The sequence below is a fragment of the Lagenorhynchus albirostris genome, chromosome 8, assembly GCF_949774975.1.
Source record: "Lagenorhynchus albirostris chromosome 8, mLagAlb1.1, whole genome shotgun sequence".
NCBI classification, from domain to species: domain Eukaryota; kingdom Metazoa; phylum Chordata; class Mammalia; order Artiodactyla; family Delphinidae; genus Lagenorhynchus; species Lagenorhynchus albirostris.
Window position 1 is genome coordinate 46,165,290 of NC_083102.1, and position 25,186 is coordinate 46,190,475.

General features: G+C 46.3%; 1 protein-coding gene across 7 annotated transcripts in view; it reads right to left on the reverse strand.

Moving 5' to 3' along the window:
- Positions 1-25,186, reverse strand: part of WIPF3 (WAS/WASL interacting protein family member 3) — a 97,981-nt gene that overhangs the window by 5,103 nt on the left and 67,692 nt on the right. For 6 of the 7 annotated variants that reach the window (XR_009541965.1, XR_009541963.1, XR_009541962.1 and 3 more), the window contains exons 6-10: positions 23,561-23,710; positions 22,623-22,724; positions 6,818-6,894; positions 3,260-4,638; positions 1,419-1,537 (exon numbers count right to left, since the gene is read on the reverse strand). Coding sequence is in view for 1 of the 7 variants with exons in the window: in XM_060156928.1 (XP_060012911.1) it covers positions 4,615-4,638; positions 6,818-6,894; positions 22,623-22,724; positions 23,561-23,710 (353 nt within the window). In the remaining 6 variants the exon portion in view is untranslated. Of the gene's footprint in view, positions 1-1,418; positions 1,538-2,406; positions 4,639-6,817; positions 6,895-22,622; positions 22,725-23,560; positions 23,711-25,186 lie in introns of those variants that run through there. The other variant, XM_060156928.1, reaches the window with a different exon arrangement.

Consider the following 25,186-nt stretch of genomic DNA (forward strand, 5'->3'; position numbering starts at 1 on the left):
ATTTACAATAAGCAAAAGGTGGAAGCAAGCCAAGTCTCCGTCAATGAATGAATGGATAAACAAAATGGAGTATATCCAGGCAACGGAATATACAGCCTTAAAAAGGAAGGAAGTTCTGACACATGCTACAGCATAAGTGAACCTTGAGGACATTATGCTAAGTGAAATAAGCCACTCTCAAAAAGTCAAATATTATTTGATTCCACTTTTATGGGGTACCCAGAGTAGTCAGTCTCCTAGAGGCAGAAAGTAGAATGGTGGTTGCCAGGGGCTAGGGGGGAAGGGGAATGGGGAGTTACTGTTTAAGGGGCACAGAGTTTAAGTTTTGCAAGGTGATAAAAGAGTTCTGGAGACTGGTCACACAACACCGTGAACGTACTTAACACGACTGATCTGTACCCTTAAAAATGGTAAATTTTATGTTTATTTTACCAAATTTTAAAAAATCATCAGAATGGCTGGTGCCACCTATGCCGAGCATCTTTACTTTAAAGCCATAGACGCTCCACTAGAGGAGAGGGTGCCACTTAAGAAAAAAGCCAGCTCTTCCCACTCTGGTGACCTAGAAATGCCAGATTGCTTCAATGGTTTTGTCTCCACGTGACAGGCAAAATGCAACTGAATGTCTCGTTCATGAAAATAGGACTTAGTTACCAGCGACGTGACCTGTGTCAAGGTCAGAGTAGATGATGGCCCCATTTACATGACAAGGAACTGCTGACTCTTTAAACTTTTTTCTCAGCTCTTTTTTTCACAAACTGTAAACTCCTGCAAACCTCCAAGGTAACACAGCATGTATCTGTTTGCTAGGGCTGCCATAACAAAGGACCACAAACTGGGTTGCTTAAACAACAGGGATTTATCATCTCAGTTCTGGAGGCTAGAAGTCCAAGATCAAGGTGTTGGCAGGGTTGGTTCCTCCTGAGGGCTGTGAGGGAGGTTCTGTCCCACCTAGCTTCTGGTGGTTTGCTGGCAATCGTCAGCATTTCTTGGCTTGCAGAAGCATCACCCTAATCTCTCTTTTCATCTTCATATAGCATCCTCCCTGTGTATGTGTCTGTGTCCAAACTTCCCCTTTTTATAAGGACACCAGTCATATAGGGTGGATTAGGGGTCCACCCTACTTCAGTAGGACCTCATCTTAACTTACATCTGCAACTTTATTCCCAAATAAGGCTACTTTCTGAGGTATGGGGTTAGGACTTCAAAATATGAATTTTTGGAGGACACAATTCAGTTCATAACAGAGCAGGTTCAGGAAGGATGCCAAGCCTCCTGGGGCACGGTCTGAGAACCTGGAACATGCTTCTGGAGTCCACAGCCCGTCCCTTTAAGTTGCTCCCCTCGCCCCTCTAGGCACCACCTCTCCCACCCAGAACTCCATCAGGGGTGCCTAGAACTATGGCCACTTCACATACCTCTACAGTCAATGCCTTTAAAGTCCATCCTCCACTTTGTCGATTATCTTGGGCCATTGCTTTTTATCCTCCAATCAGATGGGCCCTTTTGGTCATGAAAAAGCTTATCTGTGCCTCTACTAATAAAACGGCAGATAAAACAAGTCAGGTCCTTAACTAATTCAGTTGCAAAGTGTGTAGCAGCTAACTTTGAAGTTACTTTCTAGATGAGATTTATTTCAGGAGCATCTATGAATTTTAATTACTGCTCTCTCCTTGTTACCCAACCGCAGAGCCAGTGATCTGAGCTGCTCAGTGAATATCTGAATGGAATGCAGCCAGCGAGAGCTCTGTGTGTGACTGAATGTATAATAAACAAACCGCTTGTACCCTAGAGTGTGTGTGTGTGTGTGTGCGCGCGTGTGCGCACATGCATGCACTGATACCTTGGTCTCCTATGACCCCAGGGTTAAAGGCTAGCCCAGGGGTTATGTTACTCCATCTTCACCACTATATGCTTAGATACATATCTATGCCCCCATTTTACAGATGAGGAAACTGAGGCATAGACTGGCTAAAATTGTTACTTCCCTAAACTTGTAAGATGCAAAATCGAGATTCAGAATCATGTTTTCCCTTAAGCCAACTTACCTATCAGGTAAACCTCATCTGCCCTGTACCTGAAGACACTATAATGGCGATGGAGATGATTACTGCTCCATATAGGAGAGTTTTTGAGGGTTTACTTGGTTGAGGCGGCAGCGCTAAGTGCACTTTAGGTTGAAAGTGGTTCCACTTTAACACAAGTCAGCGTAATTTGTAAACAATACTCTGCCCATTTGATTTTAATAAAACTGAGTAAATTTAGTGTTATCTACTTTTTACAGAATGCATTTGAGAAAGTTTTTCCCTTGGTTGGTTTTCCCAAATACCCATTTGTTTAGTTAGCTACAAAAGCGTTGGTGCTGGTGACCATCGATAGGCTTTAACGAGTGAATGGCTAGAAGCGTTCCCACTTATTAAAGTTTATTGGGTACAAAGAAATAAATCTGCAGAGGGAACATCAATAAATATAAAATACACGTGAAACACTGGGGGAGTCACAGACCACAGCGCTAGCAAGCATACGCGAGGATGGGAGGGGCGCTACATTTGAGCTTGTGGTCTAGGGGTGAAGGCTTTGTCCTGCCGGAGGCCGGCACCGTGAGAGTTCAAAGGGCGAGAATTCAGTGATGGGTCTGGAGGAGGGATGTGATCCCAGGTTCCTGAAATTTCTCCCTAATTGCAATTTTTGGTTTCTCCTCATTCCTTCCCTCTGTCCCTGAATGGTTTTATTCTGAATTTCCATCCCAGCGGTGCAGAACATTAATGTGTAAACACCTCATCAGGGCAGGCAGTCTACTCTGAAGGTGGAACAGCCTTGGTCTAACACCTCCTTAATCATGATCATTAAAACCCCTGTAATTATTCTGTACACCTGAGAGAGAGGTGGAGTGGCTACTGTAATAAACAGAAGTTCTGACCTTCTGGAAACCTTGCAGAACCAAAAAACCAAATCAGGTATGCCCATAGCTGATGACCTGCAAAAGCTTCTTTTCCATTGATTTAGCTGTTACAACTTGGCATGATTTATTCCCCAGGGAAGGGAACTTGACCTCACTCAGTGGCTTCTGTCTGGAATGAGAAAGCATAACAACGATGGAGGACACCATCTTAGTCTCCACTCCAGACAGCAGCTCGGTTGGGTGTACTATCATGTTTGCCGAAACACTCCTAACGGCTACCTGTCGTGGATGGCGTGTTCCGGGTATTACATCCTTGAGGTGTGAGTGCACGAGTGGGCTATTTCAAAGGAAACTTACTTTTCACTGCTCTTCCCACTTCTGCCTCCCTGATTTCCTTTAATCTGCAGCTATTTTGAGCAAAGACGAGGGATCAGTCTGTTTCCTCCTATTTTCTCTCCTTCCTCTGTCACAGCTTTTCCACCAAGGATGGGGTCATGCAGCAAGCAAAAACACACTGCCGTTCCCTTGCCAGCTCCAGAAAAAGGGTGTGAGAGGACAGGTCACAGCCAGTCCTGAGCCGGTCCCTAGTCAGGGCTGGCTGAACTCACACACTTCTCCCCACCTAGAAAGGTGCCACCACAGGGACTGGGGGACTCTCAGACCAATTAGGTTCTCGGGCTCAGAAGGCAGCTAGGATTTGCCTGATGGGTGGCTCCAGGTTCCCTAAGGGTGGGCGTGGGGCACTGATATTTGAGGCAGATATTTCAGAATACATTTCAGTCTATACTTTCCGTGTCATGTTTTTCACGAAAACCCTGCACTCAGGGGAGGAAAAAAAAGAGCTCTGAGACAGAATTAGGAATTTACTCATGATGACTTACACAGGTTTCTAACTTGCAGGGAAAATACTGAAATCTCATACAGCTCACCTCACCTTGTCTGCCAGGATGAGGCTGGGAACTTGGAGGGACAGGAGGACCATCATGCAAACATGGGCACGAGGGGCAGTGTAAACAGTAAGAGCATTGGCTACTTGCAGGATCATTCAGATACAAAAGGGGCCCTGTGGTTGGTGTTGGAGAGGCCAAGCCCGCTCTTGCCTTTGACTTGTGTTATGTTTACATTAGGAAGCAAAAGAATCCCTGTACTGCAAGACGGGAGCGAGACGTGGCATCTCGTTCACTGGAGGCCGTGTGGCATCGTCTGGGTGTGGCGACACATTGCTCTCTGTGAGCCGCGTCATTTATAAGGCATTATCTGGTTTGATTTTGCAGTTTGTGTGATGAGACTAGAAAATCATGCCAAGAAGAAGCTGTTGTAGATACTATGACTTTGGGAAACTAAGGAATCTTCTAAAAATGGTTCCGAATCTAGGGAGGGCCAGCCTGCACGCGTATTAACAGTCATGGAATGGACACTCTGTGGTGGGGTCAGGGCTGTCATCTGTGCTGACAGATGAATGCCAAGATGCATTTTAAACAATGGAGAAATGATGTATGTGTTTTGTAAATTACTCAAATAAAAATCGACTATAATACTGATTTAAAGCCTGTGCAAATCACGTATTTACAATAAATAAATGCTCCATGCAGAGCCTGTATGTCAACTGAATTACAACTTGAGAAGGGTGAGGTCTGACGTTCTCCTGGGGATGTCCACCCCGCCATATGGACCCCCAGGTGGCTCACAGGACGTTGGCTTCATCTGTCTTCTCACCGGAGTGTCTTCAGTGATAACTGTGGAAACACGACAGTGTTATCAGGTGGGGTCAGAAGACTCACAGCACATAAATGACACACTCCGGGGCCGGGCAGTGAAGCTTTCCCTCATGCATGCAAGGCTGCCAGGGTCTTAAGGTCCCATCATACGTAAGGTGCTTATTTTCACCCAGGAGGTCCTGGGTGGAAAAGGAATGAAAAGTGTAGCTTGTGGCAGGTGGGGACCTAATCCCATCAAAAACATTTAAGGGATCAAGCACCAGCAGACTCACTTGACGGGAAGCTCAAGAAAAGCAAAGAACTTGGTGGCGATCCCAAGACAAGGCAACAGAAAACAGAGAAAGGGTCCCAGGCTTTCAGATTTCAGAGCTCCCAGCCTTGCACGGATCACTTGGGCTCTGTACCCATAAAAGAAAAGCACCCCCAGGGTGCTGTTCACCATGTCTGGAACCCCGTGATTTCTCTGGGCGATTTCTTTTTGCCTCACTGAAGTGAAAATGAATTAAGATGGTGTCCAGCTAGACATAAAGAAGATCTTCTTGACAATGGGATGCCCAAGAGAGACTTAACAGTTCATCCTTGACTAGACTTTATGGGCTTAGGGATTTAGATGTGTGCCTGCCATGAGGTCAGGGACCAGACCGTGCATAATGTCCCATCGTGCTTGCCACGTCTGAAGGTGAGGGTGACTCCTGTCCTGTCAATTCTAACATGCCAGGCAAAGCAGTGAGGTACAGTGGAAGGAGCACTGGACGAGGAGTCAGAGGTCTGCGAACGTGACCTTGACCTTGGGTGAGTTCCTTAACCTCTTGGAGCTTGGTTTTCTCATATGGAAAAAGTTTGCATTAAAGGTATCTCTCCAGCTTATACCACAGAGTTGCTAAAAGGAGAAAATGAAATAACATATGCAAGTTATCTAAACTATATAAAGAGCTATATAATGTAGGAGATGTTATTTTGATTATTACTATATCTTTCTGATTACAGGAGTAATGTATTTATTATGGAACATTCAGAAATTGCAGAAATGCCCCCTAAGAAGTCAAAATCAGCCATCAGCTGGCAGAGTGAATGCCTGTGAACAATTTTGTGTATATTTTTCCTGTCTTCTTTTTTCCTCTGTATACATACTTTCTCTGAACTGCAATCATACACCCAGTTTTGAACCTACAGTCATCTGAGAATGGTCATTGCAATTCTTGGATTAGCCATGGTGAGAAAGGGGAGAGGTGCTTGTCCTTCAGGGAGCTCATCCCCACTTCCAGTAACCTAAGTTCCTTCTTTCTCACGTCTCTTTCCTTGAGGTTCTGATCTAACAGCAGGCCACCCCTTTTGTTACACGGCACTGTGAAACAGGAGGAGGCCAGGGTGGACGGAATGCATGTTTTCAAAGAAACGAAGGGCCTTTAAAGATGAGACCCTGTCATCTGCGGTGAGAGATGTCATCTCCGCCCAGGTTAGAAAACACTGTGTCCAAGTTGCCTCGTGTGAGCACGAGGGCATTTCTTCAAAGACTCATAATTATGACACAAGCACCTCTCTGGTTCCCCTGATCCCCTCCCCCCAGCCTTCCTCTAGCCACCAGCAAAATTTGTGGCTACATTTGGTCAAAAGAAATGATAATGTTGGGGACTTCCCTGGCAGTCCAGTGGTTAAGACACCGTGCTTCCGCTGCAGAGGGCATGGGTTCAATCCCTGGTCAGGGAACTAATATCCCACATGCTGTGCAGTGTGGCCAAAAATAAAATAAAGTAAAAATTAAAAAAATAAGTAAATGATAATGTCGATGGGAGAAAAAACCCCAGGGTGCTATGAGAAACCATGTATTCTATAGACGAGAGAGAACACCAAATTATGTTTCATACATGTTACAGAGCTCTCCTCTCAGGCTTCTCAGGCCACGGTAACGAGGGAAGAATGATGGGAGCGAACGGGGTGATGGTTGCAGAGTGATTCCCAAGGGGTTCTGTGTTGCCAAAGCTGCTTCTGTGTGTGGTGGTGATTCCAGAGAAGCTCCCCCCTTTCACTCTTCGGGTTTTGAAATTGTGAGTGTTTCATCCCAGCTGGAAACAAAGGTACCCCTATGGCTTTCCCTGAGGAAAAACGGGAGGCTGTTGAGAGGAAAGCACACCCTCAACATTTCTGTGCTCCCTGAGGTTTCCCAGTTTCACACTCAGAGACCAGAGGGCCGTGTTACCTGAGCATTTCTGCCTTTGATGTCATCGGAGCTCTGGCCGGCCGCCTCAGTGTGGAGCCAGGGACCACGTGTGCGGCCTGAAAGACACAGGAACCATCCCACCATCTGCTGGCCCAGGGCCGGCTATGTGCTTCACGGAGAAAGTCTGGCTAAACCGGCACTTAGGGCAATGGTACAGGAACCAAGGGTAATGTAAGTCGGTCAACCTGAAACCCTCGGGCTCCTGGCCCTAGACTGTGCGTTTCTACCCACCGCCTCTATGTCACACACTGTGGATACAGAGGCGTCACGTCCACAGAGCTGGGAGGAGAACAAGTGATGAAGGCCTCTCATCTAAACGCAGGTGCGAGCTTCTCAGCTCTGAACACAGCATCAGCTGCAGACTCGCTCGTGTGTCCTGGCCCCAAATGTGCCGGCGTCGTGCTAGGGTTGCTTAAAAAAGGAGTGAAAGTGTGTGCTGACATAGCTCAGACCCTGTTCCATGAGGCTCCAACTCACTCTCTAAAACATATTAGGTTTAAATATTACACAAGTTACATATGAATATATTCTCATAATTAAGAATTCAAAGAATATAGAAAAGATAATAAGGAAAAAATACCCCCTCAAGTGCTTCCTCTCTGCCTGCCCTTCTCTCTAATCCCAATTAATTAACCCGGAGTTGCCTCTGCTAAAAGTCTGCTGTTTATCCCTCCAGCTTTGTTTTTCTTTTTGACATTTACTTACATAGACATGTGTACATGTAGATACATGGTTTGGTTGGTCTAGCCAAGTTTTAAATCCACATTCCTAGGAATTCCAGAACTTTTCCTGTGAGTCAGGTGATCCAAATGGTGTCCCTGGGTCTCCTCTGCTGCATTTGGTACAAGACTTTTCTGTCTGCTTCTGTCACAGGCTAGGAATTAAATAACCATGTCCCAAAGCCCTCCCAACAATTCACGTTGCTGTGCTACTTACAAAGCAACATGAAAAGCAGAAATATCAATCCCAGATTATTTATGATAGTGAAAAGCTGATAATAACCTGTATTCAACAAGTGTTTAGGAAATCTAGGGTTCATTATCGTATGATGGAGCACCAAGAAGCCATCTGAGTGTCTACAAAGGCTCAAATAATTTGGGATGATGTTTGAAATGTAGGACAAAAAAGCAGGCTAGCAACTGTATACATAGCAAGATGTCAACTATTTTAAAAAATCCATTTAAAAATGTAAATAATATACTGAATTGATTCCTTTTGGATTTACTGCTTTTTAAAAACTCTTAAAAATACTCTTCAAGTTTTCTACAATGGGCATATAAGTCATCTTAAGAATCTGTTATGGTAAGATATAGTTTTTTAAATGAAGTGCCACATAGAAGGGTCTCTACACCTTACAAAACATTAATCCAATGGACACTATAATTTTCATTAAAATACTTTTAAAATTACCGAGTGCACTTGTTCTAGGATGAAGATATTTTTGGACCAATGGCATAGGGAGTACTAGGTTTTTAGTCAGATTTACAACTGAGCAAAAAGTAAAGAGACACTGATAAACAGCCCCTGACCGAATTCCACGCGGCAGTATGGCCTTGACACTATTGTTCTTAGATTTACGAAACTCCAGTCTACTACAGAAAAGCCTTCCTCTAGACCAGGGTTTCTTAACTTGGCTCTACTGACATTTGGGGCTGGAAAATTCTTTGTTGTGGGGTGTTGCCTGTGTGCTGTAAGCAGTTTCACAGCATCCCTGGTCTTTACCCACTAGACGCCACTAGCACATGCCCCAGACCATTTGTATCAACAAAAAAGGTCTCCAGGCAGTGCTGAATATCCCCTGGGGGGCAAAATCCCCCACTTGGAGGACGACTGGGCAACGAAACAGGCTTCTCCATAGGTAAGCAGTGCCCACTAGTTTTCATAAATACGACTGGAAACAACAGAGCTAAGGAGAATCAATTTCTTCTTAAAACAGAAAGGAAAACTCTGCACCTTGTTGTAAAAGAAATTTCACTGCTGCTAGAATGTGTGGCTGAGAGTTGCCAGGGTTACCCAGGATGCTTTTAATCCAAATATCTCCTTGGGGTGTTTTCCCTTACGAGATGCCACTAGAATCTCTTAGAATTAAACTGTAGAGCCCTTCTGCTTGAAACAGTCCTTCACACGGGCTCTTTGCCCACAGAAGAGTATTTCAGATTTGCTAAAATGGTGGTTTTCAAACTTTTGGTACCACAGCGCACAGTAAGAAATCTCTTTCCCATCTCTATCCAGTCACATGCATCTACTGCATGCAGAGCAGCCCAAGGGACCGCTGCTGCTGCCCCCTAGTAACCAGATGGTGCCTCTTCCCCCAGTTATCAACACACTGTGTTGCAGAAGCTGCTGGCTACAGAGCAGCCGGATAGGAAAGACTTCGCTAAACTGTGGGGCTTAAAGAAGAAAGTCTGTGCTTGGGCTGGAGGAGCAGAGGCCTGAGGGCCACGCTGCTTTCCAACTTTATTTTTTGTCACTTGTAAACCAAGCCAGGCTTGTACCTTTTCTCAGACAGAGATATATTTTCAGGTCAAAAAAGAAAAAAAAAAAATCCGTTCTGTAGCCAACGAACAAGAGGCTGAATACTGCAGGGCTTGGAAAACACCCAGAAAGGATTTACAAACTTGGTTGGCCATCAAAGCTGGACCCCTCCCAGTCTTGGAGTACAATTCCAGGGGCTGGGTGAGGAGAAAGTGGACTCCTAGGAGAAGCACATCTAACCGTCATCTCTGGGCCAACTCGGTCTCTCTCTAAGGTAGGGTCCACATGGCGTAAGGTGGAGAGTAGTAGGTATGGTGCAGAGAACCAAGCTGTGTATCTGAAACAAATGGGATGCTGCATACACCGGCCTCATGTGCAGAGAAGGAATGTTGGCCAGACCACGACAAGAACGGCAGATGGTTAGATGGAATCAAAAGCACAATTCTCTGTGACTGGGAACATTTCACTGGCAACGCTAACTGTATGACACAGACATTAAGTGGAACGGTAATTTCTGTTTCCCTTCCCATCCCCAAAGCAGCGCAACAGACAGGAAACGGTTGAAAAACAGAGGAGAATGTTGTTACTAGGTGATTTCAGTGCGGATTTCAGTGCGGGGATGAATACATGGGCTGGGCCAGAGTGAGGGTGCCCTCAGCAGTCTTCCTCAGGGTTCTGTATGTTGTGTGATGCTTGTTTACAGAAGGGGTAGACAAAATAATTAGCTACTAAAGGTATCTGAAAAGGGCCTGAGAAAATCTGGTTAAAATGTTAAACCTTGTATTGCTACTGATGGGAGTAGTTGTTTTTATATCTTTTAAAAATAATAAAAAGATTCTGCTAAAAAATATATTTATCCAGAAAGATGTTGATTTGAACTTTAAAAAGGAACATGGAATCATCATTTTCCCTTTTCAATACAGAGCCACTGAGTTCTGTTGGTAGCTCCCTTTCTAATGTCAAGTTCATCCTTTCCTCTCAAGTGAGCCTAGGGCATGTAGTGGGGTCTTCCTAGGCCTCTACATGGAGACTCCTCACTCACGAAGGCGTGGAACACACCCTTGGATTGGTTCTATGCTGTTCCAGTATTTTGGGCAGCCAACATGATACTATACATAGAGAATCCTAAAGATGCTACGAGAAAACTACTAGAGCTAATCAATGAATTTGGTAAAGTAGCAGGATACAAAATTAATGCACAGAAATCTCTGGCATTCCTATACACTAATGATGAAAAATCTGAAAGTGAAATCAAGAAAACACTCCCATCTACCATTGCAACAAAAAGAATAAAATATCTAGGAATAAACCTACCTAAGGAGACAAAAGACCTCTATGCAGAATATTATAAGACACTGATGAAAGAAATTAAAGATGATACAAATAGATGGAGAGATACACCATGTTCTTGGATTGGAAGAATCAACATTGTGAAAATGACTCTACTACCCAAAGCAATCTACAGATTCAATGCAATCCCTATCAAACTACCACTGGCATTTTTCACAGAACTAGAACAAAAAATTTCACAATTTGTATGGAAACACAAAAGACCCCGAATAGCCAAAGCAATCTTGAGAACAAAAAATGGAGCTGGAGGAATCAGGCTCCCTGACTTCAGACTATTCTACAAAGCTACAGTAATCAAGACAGTATGGTACTGGCACAGAAACAGAAAGATAGATCAATGGAACAGGATAGAAAGCCCAGAGATAAACCCACGCACCTATGGTCACCTTATCTTTTTTTTTTCTTTTTAGGGCACGCGGGCCTCACACTGCTGTGGCCTCTCCCATTGTGGAGCACAGGCTCTGGACGCGCAGGCTCAGCGGCCATGGCTCATGGGCCCAGCCGCTCTGCGGCATGTGGGATCCTCCCAGACCGGGGCATGAACCCGTGTCCCCTGCATCACCAGGCGGACCCTCAACCACTGCACCACCAGGGAAGCCCTGGTCACCTTATCTTTGATAAAGGAGGCAGGAATGTACAGTGGAGAAAGGACAGCCTCTTCAATAAGTGGTGCTGGGAAAACTGGACAGGTACATGTAAAAGTATGAGATTAGATCACTCCCTAACACCGTACACAAAAATCAGCTCAAAATGGATTAAAGACCTAAATGTAAGGCCAGAAACTATCAAACTCTTAGAGGAAAACATAGGCAGGACACTCTATGACATAAATCACAGCAAGATCCTTCTTGACCCACCTCCTAGAGAAATGGAAATAAAAACAAAAATAAACAAATGGGACCTAATGAAACTTCAAAGCTTTTGCACAGCAAAGGAAACCATAAACAAGACCAAAAGACAACCCTCAGAATGGGAGAAAATATTTGCAAATGAAGCAACTGACAAAGGATTAATCTCCAAAATTTATAAGCAGCTCATGCAGCTCAATAACAAAAAAACAAACAACCCAATCCAAAAATGGGCAGAAGACCTAAATAGACATTTCTCCAAAGAAGATATACAGACTGCCAACAAACACATGAAAGAATGCTCAACATCATTAATCATTAGAGAAATGCAAATCAAAACTACAATGAGATATCATCTCACACCAGTCAGAATGGCCATCATCAAAAAATCTAGAAACAATAAATGCTGGAGAGGGTGTGGAGAAAAGGGAACCCTCTTGCACTGCTGGTGGGAATGTGAATTGGTACAGCCACTATGGAGAACAGTATGGAGGTTCCTTAAAAAGCTACAAATAGAACTACCATATGACCCAGCAATCCCACTACTGGGCATATACCCTGAGAAAACCATAATTCAGAAAGAGTCATGTACCAAAATGTTCACTGCAGCTCTATTTAAAATAGCCTGGAGATGGAAACAACCTAAGTGTCCATCATCAGATGAATGGATAAAGAAGATGTGGCACATATATACAATGGAATATTACTCAGCCATAAAAAGAAATGAAATTGAGCTATTTGTAATGAGGTGGATGGACCTAGAGTCTGTCATACAGAGTGAAGTAAGTCAGAAAGAGAAACCAAATACTGTATGCTAACACATATATATGGAATTTAAGAAAAAAAATGTCATGAAGAACCTAGGGGTAAGACAGGAATAAAGACCTACTAGAGAATGGACTTGAGGATGTGGGGAGGGGGAAGGGTAAGCTGTGACAAAGCGAGAGAGTGGCATGGACATATATACACTACCAAACATAAAACAGATAGCTAGTGGGAAGCAGCTGCATAGCACAGGGAGATCAGCTCGGTGCTTTGTGACCACCTAGAGGGGTGGGATAGGGAGGGTGGGAGGGAGGGAGACGCAAGAGGGAAGAGATATGGGAACATATGTATATGTGTAACTGATTCACTTTGTTATAAAGCAGAAACTAACACACCATTGTAAAGCAATTATACTCCAATAAAGATGTAAAAAAATAAATAAAGTTCATGGATCTGAAAAAAAAATAAAAACAAAATAAAAACAAAAAAGAACAAGCCTGGGTGACATGGAACAAAGAACCTCACCTCAAGCCCCGGCTTTGCCACCAGCTGTGACCAGAGGCAGATCACCCTACTTCTGCCTTGGTTATTTCAGCCCGACCTGAAGGAGCTGGGCTGGAAAACCTCATAGGGCCTTCCCTGTTCTAATGCTGGAAGCCTCTCACGCTCTCTAACTAAAGGAAATGACAGGTTTCACTGGAAATGATAATTCTAGTATCTGCCAGGGCTACGCCTCAGAAATTGCTTACCTGGCCTTTCCTCTCCTTCCTTGCTGTCACTGCCATAGTTGACGTTGGCCTGAGGGATCCACATCCCCCTCGTAGAGAACTTACATTGTCACCCTACACACCTTGGGGCACTCAGACCAGGGGTGGGCTAATCATAGTCTCTCTGTCAACAATTTGGAATTTTAAAATTAGTTTTAACACTTATTAAAAGTAATATATATTTATTATAGAACACTTGGACAAAATAGTGAAGCATAAGGAAAATAAAAATCACCCAGCATTCCACCATTGAGGGCTAACCACTCTTAACACTGTACTGGATATATTTCTAGCCTCTTCTCTCTTTCCTTTATGTGGTCCACTTTTCCCTCTCCATATAAATTCATGAAATATTTTCTTTTGAAAATTAAATTTAGGTTTTATTTAATGTAATTTTAGTATGCCAGGTTTTTTTGTTTTGTTTTCTCATGGGAGCATTGGCATTTTCCCATGTCACTAAATATTCAACAGCGCTATTATAACAGATGCAGAACATTCCATCCTGTGGCTCTGCACTAATTAATTTATTTATTGTTGGATATTTGTGCTGTTTTCAAATTTCTTCTGTAAATGGTTTAGCAATGTAGATATGTGTGGATATTGTTAATTATTAATTCAACAAGTGACTACTGAGTGTCTGTGTGCCTGGCCTCAGGCCAGGAGCTGATGGTAGACCAGTGAATAAAAATGGATGCCGTCTCTGCCCTCCAGGGCCTTATACTGTACTGGGGAAGACAGGTAAATATATAACATGTCAGGAGGTGATAGATGCCTTGAAGAAAACGATAAGGCAGCATAAAGAGAGCACAAGTGATAGGACAGGAAGTGCTGTTACTTTATCTGTAGTGGTCATCAGGGAAGGCCATAAGCAGGGGTGCAGTCACCGGTAATAATCAGGCGTGGCTAAGGTAAGTGCACCAGGGCAGAGGTCCTTACTGCCTAACTGCCCTCCACAAGGGCGGAAAGACACACCCTGGCACTGGCGTTGTCTTCTGATTCTCTCAGTCTTGGGACATCTAATCCTTTGATTTATGGCATGAACCACCAAGAGCTGTTAACGTTACTGCAGTGCTTGGTGGAGAAGTTTCTCTGCTAATGGGAATAATGGTAGCTAGTTGTGCTACAGGTATAAAGTAACTCTATTGTAATAAAAGACCTAAAGGAGGCAGGGGGTAAGTCTCGCGGATACCTGAGGAAAGTGGCCCATAGAAGGAAGGGCAAGTGCAAAGAGCCCAGAGATGGGGGGTGTGCCTGGAGCGTTCTACACATTGTAGGTGGTCCATGCTGTTGGAGGGAAGTGACGATGGGGAGAGTGGCGGCAATGGGCAGTTCATGTGGGTCTTAGAAGCCATGACAGGAATTTCTGATTGACTTGGAGGGAGATGGGAATTCACTGGAGGATTGTAAGCAGGGGCAGCGTGACTGGGCTTTAGAGGAATCACTTCGGGCTGCCGTGTGGAGCAGGGACACCGGTTAGTAGGTGCTTGCAGCATCCAGGTGAGAAACGACAGTGGCTTCAGCCAGGGGTGAGTGACAGAGGACACGTGATCAGATTGGGGATGCATTTCCAAGGGGGAGGTCCCAGAATTTACTGGGAAATTGGATGTGGGAGCAGAAGAGAAAAAAAGAAGCCAAATACGATTCTAAGGTTTTTGGTATGACAAAAAACGGAGGAGCAGTGGGCTTGCAGTGGGAGGAGAGGGGAGAAAGGGGGCAGCCAGAAAATCTAAGCAAAGAAGCGCTTCAGGAGGGGGGTGTGATGGACTGCAGCTGACGCCTCTGACCCCTGGATTTGGCCACGTTCGGGTCCACTGGTAGCCTTGCCAAGGGCTCCTTCTATGGCGTGAAGGGAGAAGGCCTGAGAGGACGGGGAGAGGAGACGGTGTTGCCTATAAGAAGAGCAGAGAAATGGCCCAGGGGAGGTCAAGGGAGATTTTTTTATGTATATATAAATACCTGGTAAGATTAAAAAAAAATTTTTTGGCCGTGCCATGTGGTTTGCAGGATCTTAGTTCTCCGACCTGGTATTGAACCTGCACCCTTGGCAGTGAAAGTGCAGAGTCCTAACCACTGGACCACCAGGGAATTCCCAAGGGAGATATTACTTATAGATATTACAGTATCTTTGCAGGTTCAGAGGAATAAAGGAGTAACCTGGAAAGACAGGAGGTGGTAAGAGAGTGGGATGCTGGAAGATAGCTTATGGAGGGCTGTGGTCCCCAGTAATAATCAGACGTGGCTAAGATAAGTCAGCCAGGACAGAGATCCTTACTGCTCAACTGCTCTCCCGTCACAAAGGCGAAAGACTCCGGCACCGGCTTTGTCTTCTGATTCTTTCAGTCTGGGGACATCTAATCCTTTGATTTTATGATGTGAACCACCCTGTACTGTTAAAGTTACTGCACTGCCTGGTGGAGAAGTTTCTCTGCTAATGGAAGTAATGGTAGCCAGTTTTGCTATAAGTGTAAAGTAACTCTATTTTAGAAAAGGAGTTGGGCCACAATGAGATACCACTTCACACCCATCAAGATGGCTACAGACAAAACAAAGCACCAAGACCAGAAAATAACAAGCGTTGGAGAGGATGTGGAGAAACTGGAACACTTGTGTACTGGTGGTAGGAATGTAAAATGGAAAGCAGTATGGTGGTTCCTCAAAAAATTAAAAATACAATTACCATATCATCCAGCAATTCCACTTCTGGGTGTATACACAAAAGAATTGAAAGCAGGGTCTCAAACAGTTATTAGTACACTCATGTACATAGCAGCATTGTTCACAACAGCCAAAAGATGGAAGCAACCCAAGTGTCTACTGATGGATGAACAGATAAACAAAATGTGGTAAATACATACAACGGAATATTATTCAGCCTTAAAAAGGAAGGAAATTGTGACATACGCTACAACATGGATGAACCTTGAGGACATTATGCTAAGTGAAATAAGCCAGTCTCAAAAAGTCAAGTAGGGCTTCCCTGGTGGCACAGTGGTTAAGAATCCACCTGCCAGGGCTTCCCTGGTGGCGCAGTGGTTGAGAGTCCACCTGACGATGCAGGGGACATGGGTTCGTGCCCTGGTCCGGGAAGATCCCACATGCCGCGGAGCGGCTGGGCCCGTGAGCCATGGCCGCTGAGCCTGCACGTCCGGAGCCTGTGCTCCACAACGGGAGAGACCACAACAGTGAGAGGCCTGTGTACCGCAAAAAAAAAAAAAATAATAAAAATAAAAGAATCCACCTGCCAATGCAGGGTATACGGGTTCAAGCCCTGGTCCGGGAAGATCCCACATGCCGCGGAGCAACTAAGCCCATGCGCCACAACTACTGAGCCTGCGCTCTAGAGCCTGAGAGCCACAACTACTGAACCCACATGCCACAACTGCTGAAGCCCACGTGCCTAGAGCCCGTGCTCCGAAACAAGAAGCCACGGCAATGAGAAGTCTGCACACTTCAACAAAGAGTAGTCCCCACTCGCTGCAACTAGAGAAAGCCCACATGCAGCAACGAAGACCCAACACAGCCAAAAATAAATAAATACAAATTTAAAAAAAAAACAAAAAAAGTCAAGTATAGCACAATTCTAGTTATATACCAAAAGTAGTCAAACTCATAGAGCCACAGAGCTAGAAACTAGAACAGTGGTTACCAGGGGGTTGGGGGAGGGGAGAATGGGGCGTTGTTTAATGGGTACAGAGTTTCAATTTTGTGAGATGAAAAGAGTTCTGGAAATTGGTTGCACAACAATGTAAATGCATTTCACACTACTGGACTGTACACATAAAAATGGTTAGGATGGTCAGTTTCATGTTATGTGTGTATATACATATATATATATATTTTTTTTTTTTTGGGGGGCTGCGTTGGGTCTTTGTTGCTGCGCGCGGGCTTTCTCTAGTTGTGGTGAGTGGGGGTTATTCTTCATTGCGGTATGCGGGCTTCTCATTGCGGTGGCTTCTCTTGTTGCAGAGCACCAGCTCTAGGTGCACGGGCTTCAATAGTTGTGGCTCATGGGCTCAGTAGTTGTGGCTCGCAGGCCCTAGGGTGCACGGGGCTTCAGTAGTTGTGGCTCACGGGCTCTAGAGCCCAGGCTCAGTAGTTGTGGCGCACGGGCTTAGTTACTCTGCAGCATGTGGGATCTTCCCGGACCAGGGCTCAAACCTGTGTCCCCTGCATTGGCAGGCGGATTCTTAACCACTCTACCACCAGGGAAGTCCCCATGTTATGTTCTTTTTTAACCACAATTAAAAGTAAAGAAAAAAGGAGTTGGGATGAAAACGGTCAAATTTTTAATCACCCACTTTCCCACTGAACTGATTGTGATGAGGATGGTTTTGCTGGGAACACCAGACTGAAATGTTATGTTCGGGTGTCTTTCTCTCCTCCCTTCCTTCACCAATGTGTGAATCTCTCAAGGGTAAGTCAGGGGGATCATTTATCTAAATCTCTCCAGAGCTGAGGGCCTCAATAAATATCTGTCCATATGAGGATGACTTCACTCTTTCTACCATCACTGTGTTAATGAATATTTGTGAGCTACGTATTTTTCCCAAAGATTCTTAGTGATAGGGTTTTCTCACTTTCTTTTCATTGTGGTAAAGTACATATAATATAAAATTTACCATTAATGACACTTCGTACATTCCCGTTGTTGTGTAACTGTCACCACTATCTAGTTGCAGAACATTTTCATCAGCCCAAGAGGACTCATTAGCAGTCACTCCCCATTCTCCATACTCCCCTGCCCTTAGCAACTGCTAAATTCACTTTCTGTGTCTTTGAATTTGCCTATTTTAGATATTTCATATCAATGGAATCTTATGTGGGCTTTATGTCTGGCTTCTTTCGTTTAGCATAATGTTTCCAAGGTTCATCCATGTTGTAGCACATACCACTGCTTCATTCCTTCTTACTGTCCAATAATATTCCATTGCATGACTACACCACATTTTGTTTATCCATTTACTAGTTGATGGGCATTGGGGTTGTCACCTTTTGGCTACTGTGAATAGTGCTGCTGTGAATATTTGTCTATGAACTCTTGTTTGAACACCTGTTTTCAATTCTTTGGGGTATACACCCAGGAGTGGAATTGCTAGGTCATTCGGTAATTCTGTTTAACTTATTGAGGAACCCGTGCCTTTTAAAAACACTTAAAAATTGGACAAAATCATCTACCAAAGAAAGAGCATGGCTCATACTTGCAGAGTGGAGACAGGGAGGATGGCGCCGGAAGAGCTAAGCCTTAGGGTATGTGTGTGCCGTGTGTGTGTGTGTGTGTGTGTGTGTGTGTGTGTGCGCGCGCACACGCGCACGTGTGTGTGTGTCTCGGAAGGACAGAGAGAAAGCAGGCAAGCGGGCGGAGACAGAGCTCCAGAACTGCTACAAAAGAGCACAGGGACACCCTCATCTGACGGAAGCAACGCAGTCTCCCACAACATGAAGAACTCTAACCTTGGGTTACAGGTCAATGGCAGAATGCAAGAGAAAAACTGTGAGAAGAAATGTCATCAGATAGGCATGACCTACACCCACATAATTAACAAGCGTCTCCCCCACGGCTCGCAGGAACGGCAGGAACATGCTCATTTAACTGTGCTAGGAGGCTACTGAAGTATGTTATGTCCACCAATGCCACATCAGTCTAAAGCTATATCTTCTTTTTGAAATGGCAAATGCCCTTTCTGGTCTGTAGGATGTCAATTCATTAGTACGTTGCGTTTTTTTTTTTTTTAACTGCTCCTTCTTGATCCTCAGGAGATTATTTATTTTGGTGTGGGCACTGATTTGAACATTTCTCTGAAAGCAGAGGAACACAGCACAGACTGCCGCCTCTGCCCTCCTGGTGAGCTGTATGGGGTGAGGCTTTTCTTCTGTTCTCAGAGATGAGGCTAGGCACCACGGGCTCCAAATGCAGGTAAGTTCGATTTTACTGAGTCTGAAGATGGAAGGACTCCACAGCACATTACTGAGAAAGGCTGTATAACAAAGAGATTTTTAAGACTCTGTTTTTCTGAAGTGGTTGAGGGCAGAGATCAGCAAAATACAGCCAGCAGACCAAATTCAGCCAGCAACTGCTTTCACAGATAAAGTTTTACTGGAAGACAGCCATGCCCATTTCTTTACGTGTTGTCTGTGGCTGTTCTCATGTCAAAACAGCAGAGCTGAGTAGTTGTGACAGAGGCCAGATGGCAGGCAGAACCTCAGCATGTCCTCTCTGGCCCTTTAAAGAAAATGTTTGCTGAGCCCTGGTTTAGGGTAAGGCTCCAAACTGATGACCTGCAGAGCTAGTTCCCATTCCTGACCTTACCCCTCAGCCTCAGACCTGTGTACTCCCTGTTCCACCTGCCCCGGGTCATCTCCCCCTTGCAGCCCTCCAGGCACCTCCACTCGCCCTGATGCATCACTTCGTCTCCTCCTGAAACCCGCGCCTCTCCAGCTCCTTCTTCTTGGTGCCGCACCGTCCATCCAGGCCCAGGTTGGTACTCAGAGGCCCTCAGCTCCTCCTCTACTTCTCTTGCTCCTCTCCTGGCCTGCATCCCCAAGCCCTGGCAACCCTCACCCCATCCATCCTCCCTCGCATGGACCCTTCTCAAAGCCACAGGTTTCCTGACCTTGGTCTCCACCTCCTCTGATCAAACCACCAGTTATCAGACTCAACCTAGACCTAACCACATCCCTTCTCAGAGTTCACCATGCTGCATGGCTCAGACACCCCTGGGTCTGAAATTCCTGGCTCTGCCTCTAACTTGCTGTGAGGCCTTAGGCAAGTCACTTGGCCTGTATGGACCTCCTTTCCCCTACGTGAAAACTTTCTACATTAAGGACTTATGATAAGGTCTGCAAAGCACCTAGAACCATGCCAGGCACATCTGAGCAGGTCTACGACAGGAGCACTTACTGTATTGGCGGTGGTTAGTATTTCACTGACAGCTCTGCTTATAGGTTCTGCTTATATCCCTTAGAAGGGATAAAACATCCTTCACATTAGGAGGGAACATATCTCCTTGTCCTCTTCATGTGTGGGCACCTCCTGTAGGGTAGGTAACACGCCTAGGCTCTCTCTGCCCTCTTTTTCTGGTGAGTTGAACAGAGGGAACTAGCCATGTGCAGCCTGCCCCCTTCTAGGTTCCCTCTTTGAAATCTGGCTGCCTGTGTATTAAGGACTATTCCGTCCTGCCCTCCTGGCCACGTGGAAAGCTCTGAGAGGCTGCTCTGTGGCTGCAGGGGGAGGCCAGCCTACGTCTCCTCACCTGTAAATCCCCTGGCCTGGGGGAGTCAGCAAACCTCCCCCAGTATTAGAGTTTGCTATGACCTAAGCTCTTCCAATAAAAACACTAAGATCTTCATCCGTCTGACCTGTGAACATTTCATATGATGGGAAAAGAAGTGTTATTTATTGACCCTCTGCCCCGCGAAGCCTAACATCTCTGGCAGCCGGTGCGGTCCTCTCCAGGCACCGTGTGCCCTCACACACCACGTAGGACTTTCCTGTCATTCTTAAACGGCCCAAACGCTATCGTGCCTCTCTCCTGGGGGTGTGCCGTGCTCAGCCTGGAATGCCTTTCCACCCAGTGGAAATGTGACCTCTCTCTATGCCTTCAAGTCCCGTCTCCACCTCCACCCTCATGCCCGCTGTGGTGCCCCCTGCACTTTAAACAATCAGTGATTAAGACACTCCGTTGTGATCTAGTTAATATCTCACACTTCTATCTCGGGAGTGTGCACACTGGCGGCTTGGTGGTAGGGACCTTGTTGCTTACACCTCGTAGTCTCTGGGGCCAGCATGGTGCCAAGTGTACAGTGGGCAGTTCACGCCCATCTGCTGAGCTCGAACTGAGCAAGAATGGGAGCCTGACCCAGCACCCGTGTCCTCCACCATCACGTCTCCACGGTCTATTTAAACCCCACGTGGGGTGATTTCCCTTCATCAATCTTTATCCTGCTCCTCTCTCTTCCTCTGTCTCTCTCAATTCAGAGGAGTACCGTTGACCCGGAAACAACATGGATTTGAACTGCATGGGTCCACTTGTACAAGGATGTTTTTCAGTAGTAAAACTACAGTACGACAGTCTGTGGTTGGTGGAATCCTCCGCATCCAAGGATGTGGAGGGCCAACAATGCTTATGAAGCCCTGCATTGTTCAAGGGTCAACTGTATTTACATATTATTAAAAAACATACAAGTGGGCTTCCCTGGTGGCGCAGTGGCTGAGAGTCCGCCTGCCGATGCAGGGGACACGGGTTCGTGCCCCGGTCCGGGAAGATCCCACATGCCGCGGAGCGGCTGGGCCCGTGAGCCATGGCCGCTGAGCCTGCGCGTCCAGAGCCTGTGCTCCGCAACGGGAGAGGCCACAACGGTGAGAGGCCCGCGTACCGCAACAAAACAAAACAAAACAAAAACATACAAGTCACTTCTCTCTAAATGTGCAATCCACCGGCACGCAGAGAAAGCTCTGCCCAGGCTGATCCCGAGAGGACCTCTCACCTGAGCAGAGAGCAGGCTGGTGCTCCTTGGTCTGCCCTGCAGGAAGCTGAACCCTGGGGAAGGGACTTCACCAAGGCCCCTTTGAAAGGAGACAGTCAAAGAGCCAGGTTCCCGGTCTGGGGCTAAGCTTGGATACTGATGATTTTCCATGCTGGTCTGCAGATGTCTGGGGCTGGGGGCCTTACTCGGGTTGTGGGGTGGAAAACACATTGGACCCTCACCCCAGGTTGCTGGCTCTGCCTCCCTCTTACCAGCTCCTGCCCACTTGGATTGAATCAGCACTGGACAAGAATTACGTTAACAGGCAGCATCGCTGTGTGGTCAACACCTACTGTGCTTTGCTTTGCTTTCTGTGCTCCTGAAGTACTGCCTCCCTGCCCGTTGGGCCATGAAGGGCAGGCCGGCCAGCCTTCCTCGATTCTTAGGGCTGGGCAGGTAAGCCAAGTGAAGGCCTCTCTTGGGGCCTGGCCGCACGATGAGATCGGGAGGAGGAAGGCTCTCACTGGACTGAGGTTTTCAGCCTTAGATGGACATTGGAATCACGTGGCAATTTTCAAAAATACTGACATCTGTGTCCTACCCTGGATATTTTGACTTACCTGCGCTAGGTGCAGCCTGGCCTTCAGATTTTTAAAAGCTGTCTAGGTCATTCTAATGCATTACCAAGGTAAGAACCATTGACCTAAGGCATTCTCTATTTCAGAGTCTGCCAGAGTTTTGAATTGGGGGTTTTGGGGTTCTTCCCCAACTATTAATGCGAAGCTCCTGAATCCCATTTTCCTGTTGTCTTGGGGCGTTTGGCTCCCCAGTCAAAAGCCCCAGGGAGGGGAGGGACCAGTGGTAAATTTAGGCATCCAAATCCGATGCCACATAACTAAACTTGGTGTTCTGTAAAAAACCTCTACATGAACCCTTGGAGATTAGGGCAAATAAATGTTCTGAAACTTCCAGAAGTATGAACATCACTGCATCCCTGCAATAGGACAGTGAGATCCTGATGTCACACTTTACACAGCCTGTGGCCAGTCAGTGCACCCAAGCACCTAATTCTGGAGGGTCAGGGAAAACCAGTAGTCTTATCAAGGTGGTACTTACTTCTGGGGATCTTGCTGGGGTAAATCTTCTGGCATGGTTTATACTCATCCGGAGGAGGAAAATCTTCCATAGAATGGAACGTGAATTTAGACTCAAAGTCATCTGCACACACGGAAATGCCAAAATTATTCTGGTTACTGTGAGGACCCAAGTTTTGGTCATTGCCAGGAGCGTACAGGTTTGCCTGCCCAGTGCAAGATTTTAATGGCAGAGCTATTCCCCCCTAAGACATCCATTCACCTCTTAGTTTTTACTATTTAGCTGGGGCAAGGGGGAATCAGGAAAAGTGAAATCATAGACTCTCCCCGTCATCCACCTCAACTTACTTCAACCAGCATCTTAAGGAAGCTTCTAAAGGGAGCAGAAGTGCCACAGGCCTATCCAGGGTCCAGAGTCAGAGGTGGGGAAACTGGCAGCAACAAGGGACCAGCAAAGTCCCTGTAGCCTGAAGCCCCTCTTGTGTCCCTGGGGAGGACTCTGGCGGGGAGAGGTGGACAGAACGGGAGTCCTTAGCCTGGCTGGTGGGAAGGAGCACAGCCTGTGTGCATTTGGGGACCTGGGCATCCTAAAGCAAATGGGTTCTGCCCTGAGCTCCTGATGGCAAGAGGAGAGGGGTCTCGTGGCCCTTTCATGAGTTGAGTCCCTGCTTTGTGATCTAGGCTTTGTGTGTGACAGTAGCTCAGCCCACAAAGGGATCCAAAGACTTTTGGTCACACCTGACCCCAGATGACTTTCCCATCTCAAGAAGGTTGGAGAGTGGTTTCTGGAACCTCCCAGAAAGCCTCAAGAGAAACCTTATTTAACACAACCTGTAGGTTGTTCTGTGCTAGAGTGAGCCCCCTGTTCTTGTGAAGCACGCACCCTGAAATGACGGCACTGTGGGCTGGGAGACCCCCTGAGCCAGGGGAAACCATTTCCTCACTGACAGCCCTGCTCACCAATGATGTGCAGGCTTCCGTTCCGCAGCTGACCTCCAGGCTGCTGGGTCAGGGTCCAGGCTGGGGCCTGCTGGCTCCTGCTTGAAAGCTCCGTGGTGGGTGACCTCGCGGGGGGTGCTGGGGGCGGGTTCAGCTTTCCCCCACTGGTCGCTGACAGAGAAGAGGACAGTGTATTCAGATACAGGCCTTCAGATAGGGCATGGTGGATGCTATAACCTTCTGTGAGAGGTGAGCTATTGAGATCTTTGGATATAATATGATACGGTGATAAAAAGGCAGCCTCTGGAGGCAAGCTGCTTGGGACTGAACCCCAGTTCTCCTGCTGGGATAATAACACAACCTCTTTGTGCCTCAGTCTCCTCATCTATAAAATGGGAATAATAATATACATACCTCCTGGGTGTGTTGAGAGGGTTAAGCGAGTTGATTTAATTCAAGTCGCATGTAAAAATAGATAACTAACGAGAACCTACTGTATAGCACAGGAAACTCTACTCGATGCTCTGTGGTGAACTAAATGGGAAGGAAATCCAAAAAAGAGGGGATATATGTACACGTATAGCTGATTCACTTTACTGTACAGTATAAACTAACACATTATTATAAAGCAACTATACTCCAATAAAAAAAGAAAAAAATTCAAGGGGCATGTAGTAAGCATTCAATAAATATTAGCTGCTGTGATAATATCAACCCTCATCATCAGATGGTACAGCCCAAAGAAGTGGACCCACTGCAGAGTCCTACGCAAGGGAAGGACTGTGTGCAGGTGAGGCTCAGAGCGGGGCTAGATGAACAAGCTGTCGGGGGCTTGCTCCTGCCCCTGGGTCCGCTCACGCTGTTCCCCTGCCCTGCAGACCCTCGTTTCTCCTTCCAGTCAATCTAAACCCTACCTGCCCACCAGGGCCCAACTCAGATCTCATCTACTTCATCAATTCTTCCCTGATGACCTCTGCGGGAGGCTCACTCTCCTTTGCCAAGACTTTTTTGTATGACCCACTTGGCAATTAATAACCCGCTGCCTTGGCACATCAACCCAGGTCCTTGACTCTTCACTTCGCTCTCGAAGTGATGACAACGGCTCCTTTATCATCTGTGCCAAGATGTTCACAATTGCAACCTCTTACTCTTCCTTGCAGTTGGCCTGAAGCAGAAATTACCCTCATGTTGTTCACGGAAAACCAAGTTGCACGTCCAAAGACGCAGTGAAAGGGGCCAGACGAGCATCCACTCCTGGCCTCGGCCGTGCAGCTCTGGAGCCTGCAAAGGCACCCGGCCGCCGCAGCTGCTCTCCTCCCCAAAGGCCATCAGAGCACCTCCCCTCTCAGCTCCACTCTCTGCCTTTCTCCTTTCCCAGTCCCCTTCCTTTCCCTTGCTGGTCTTCCCTTCCTCTGTACCAGAATCCACTAGGATTTACTTGCTCCCACAAGCAGACTAAAGAGGCTAAGGGGCTGCTGACCCCTCTTCTGGGTGAAAAGCTGCCCCTGCACTTGGTTAGAGGGAAGGAAAGGAAATCACGCTGCTGAGCCCCGGCTCCTTGCAAAGCACTTCAGGCACACTTCCTCACTTAGTGTTCGTAACAGTCCTATGTGAAGGGTGTTTTACTGTTATTATTTCCATTTGTCA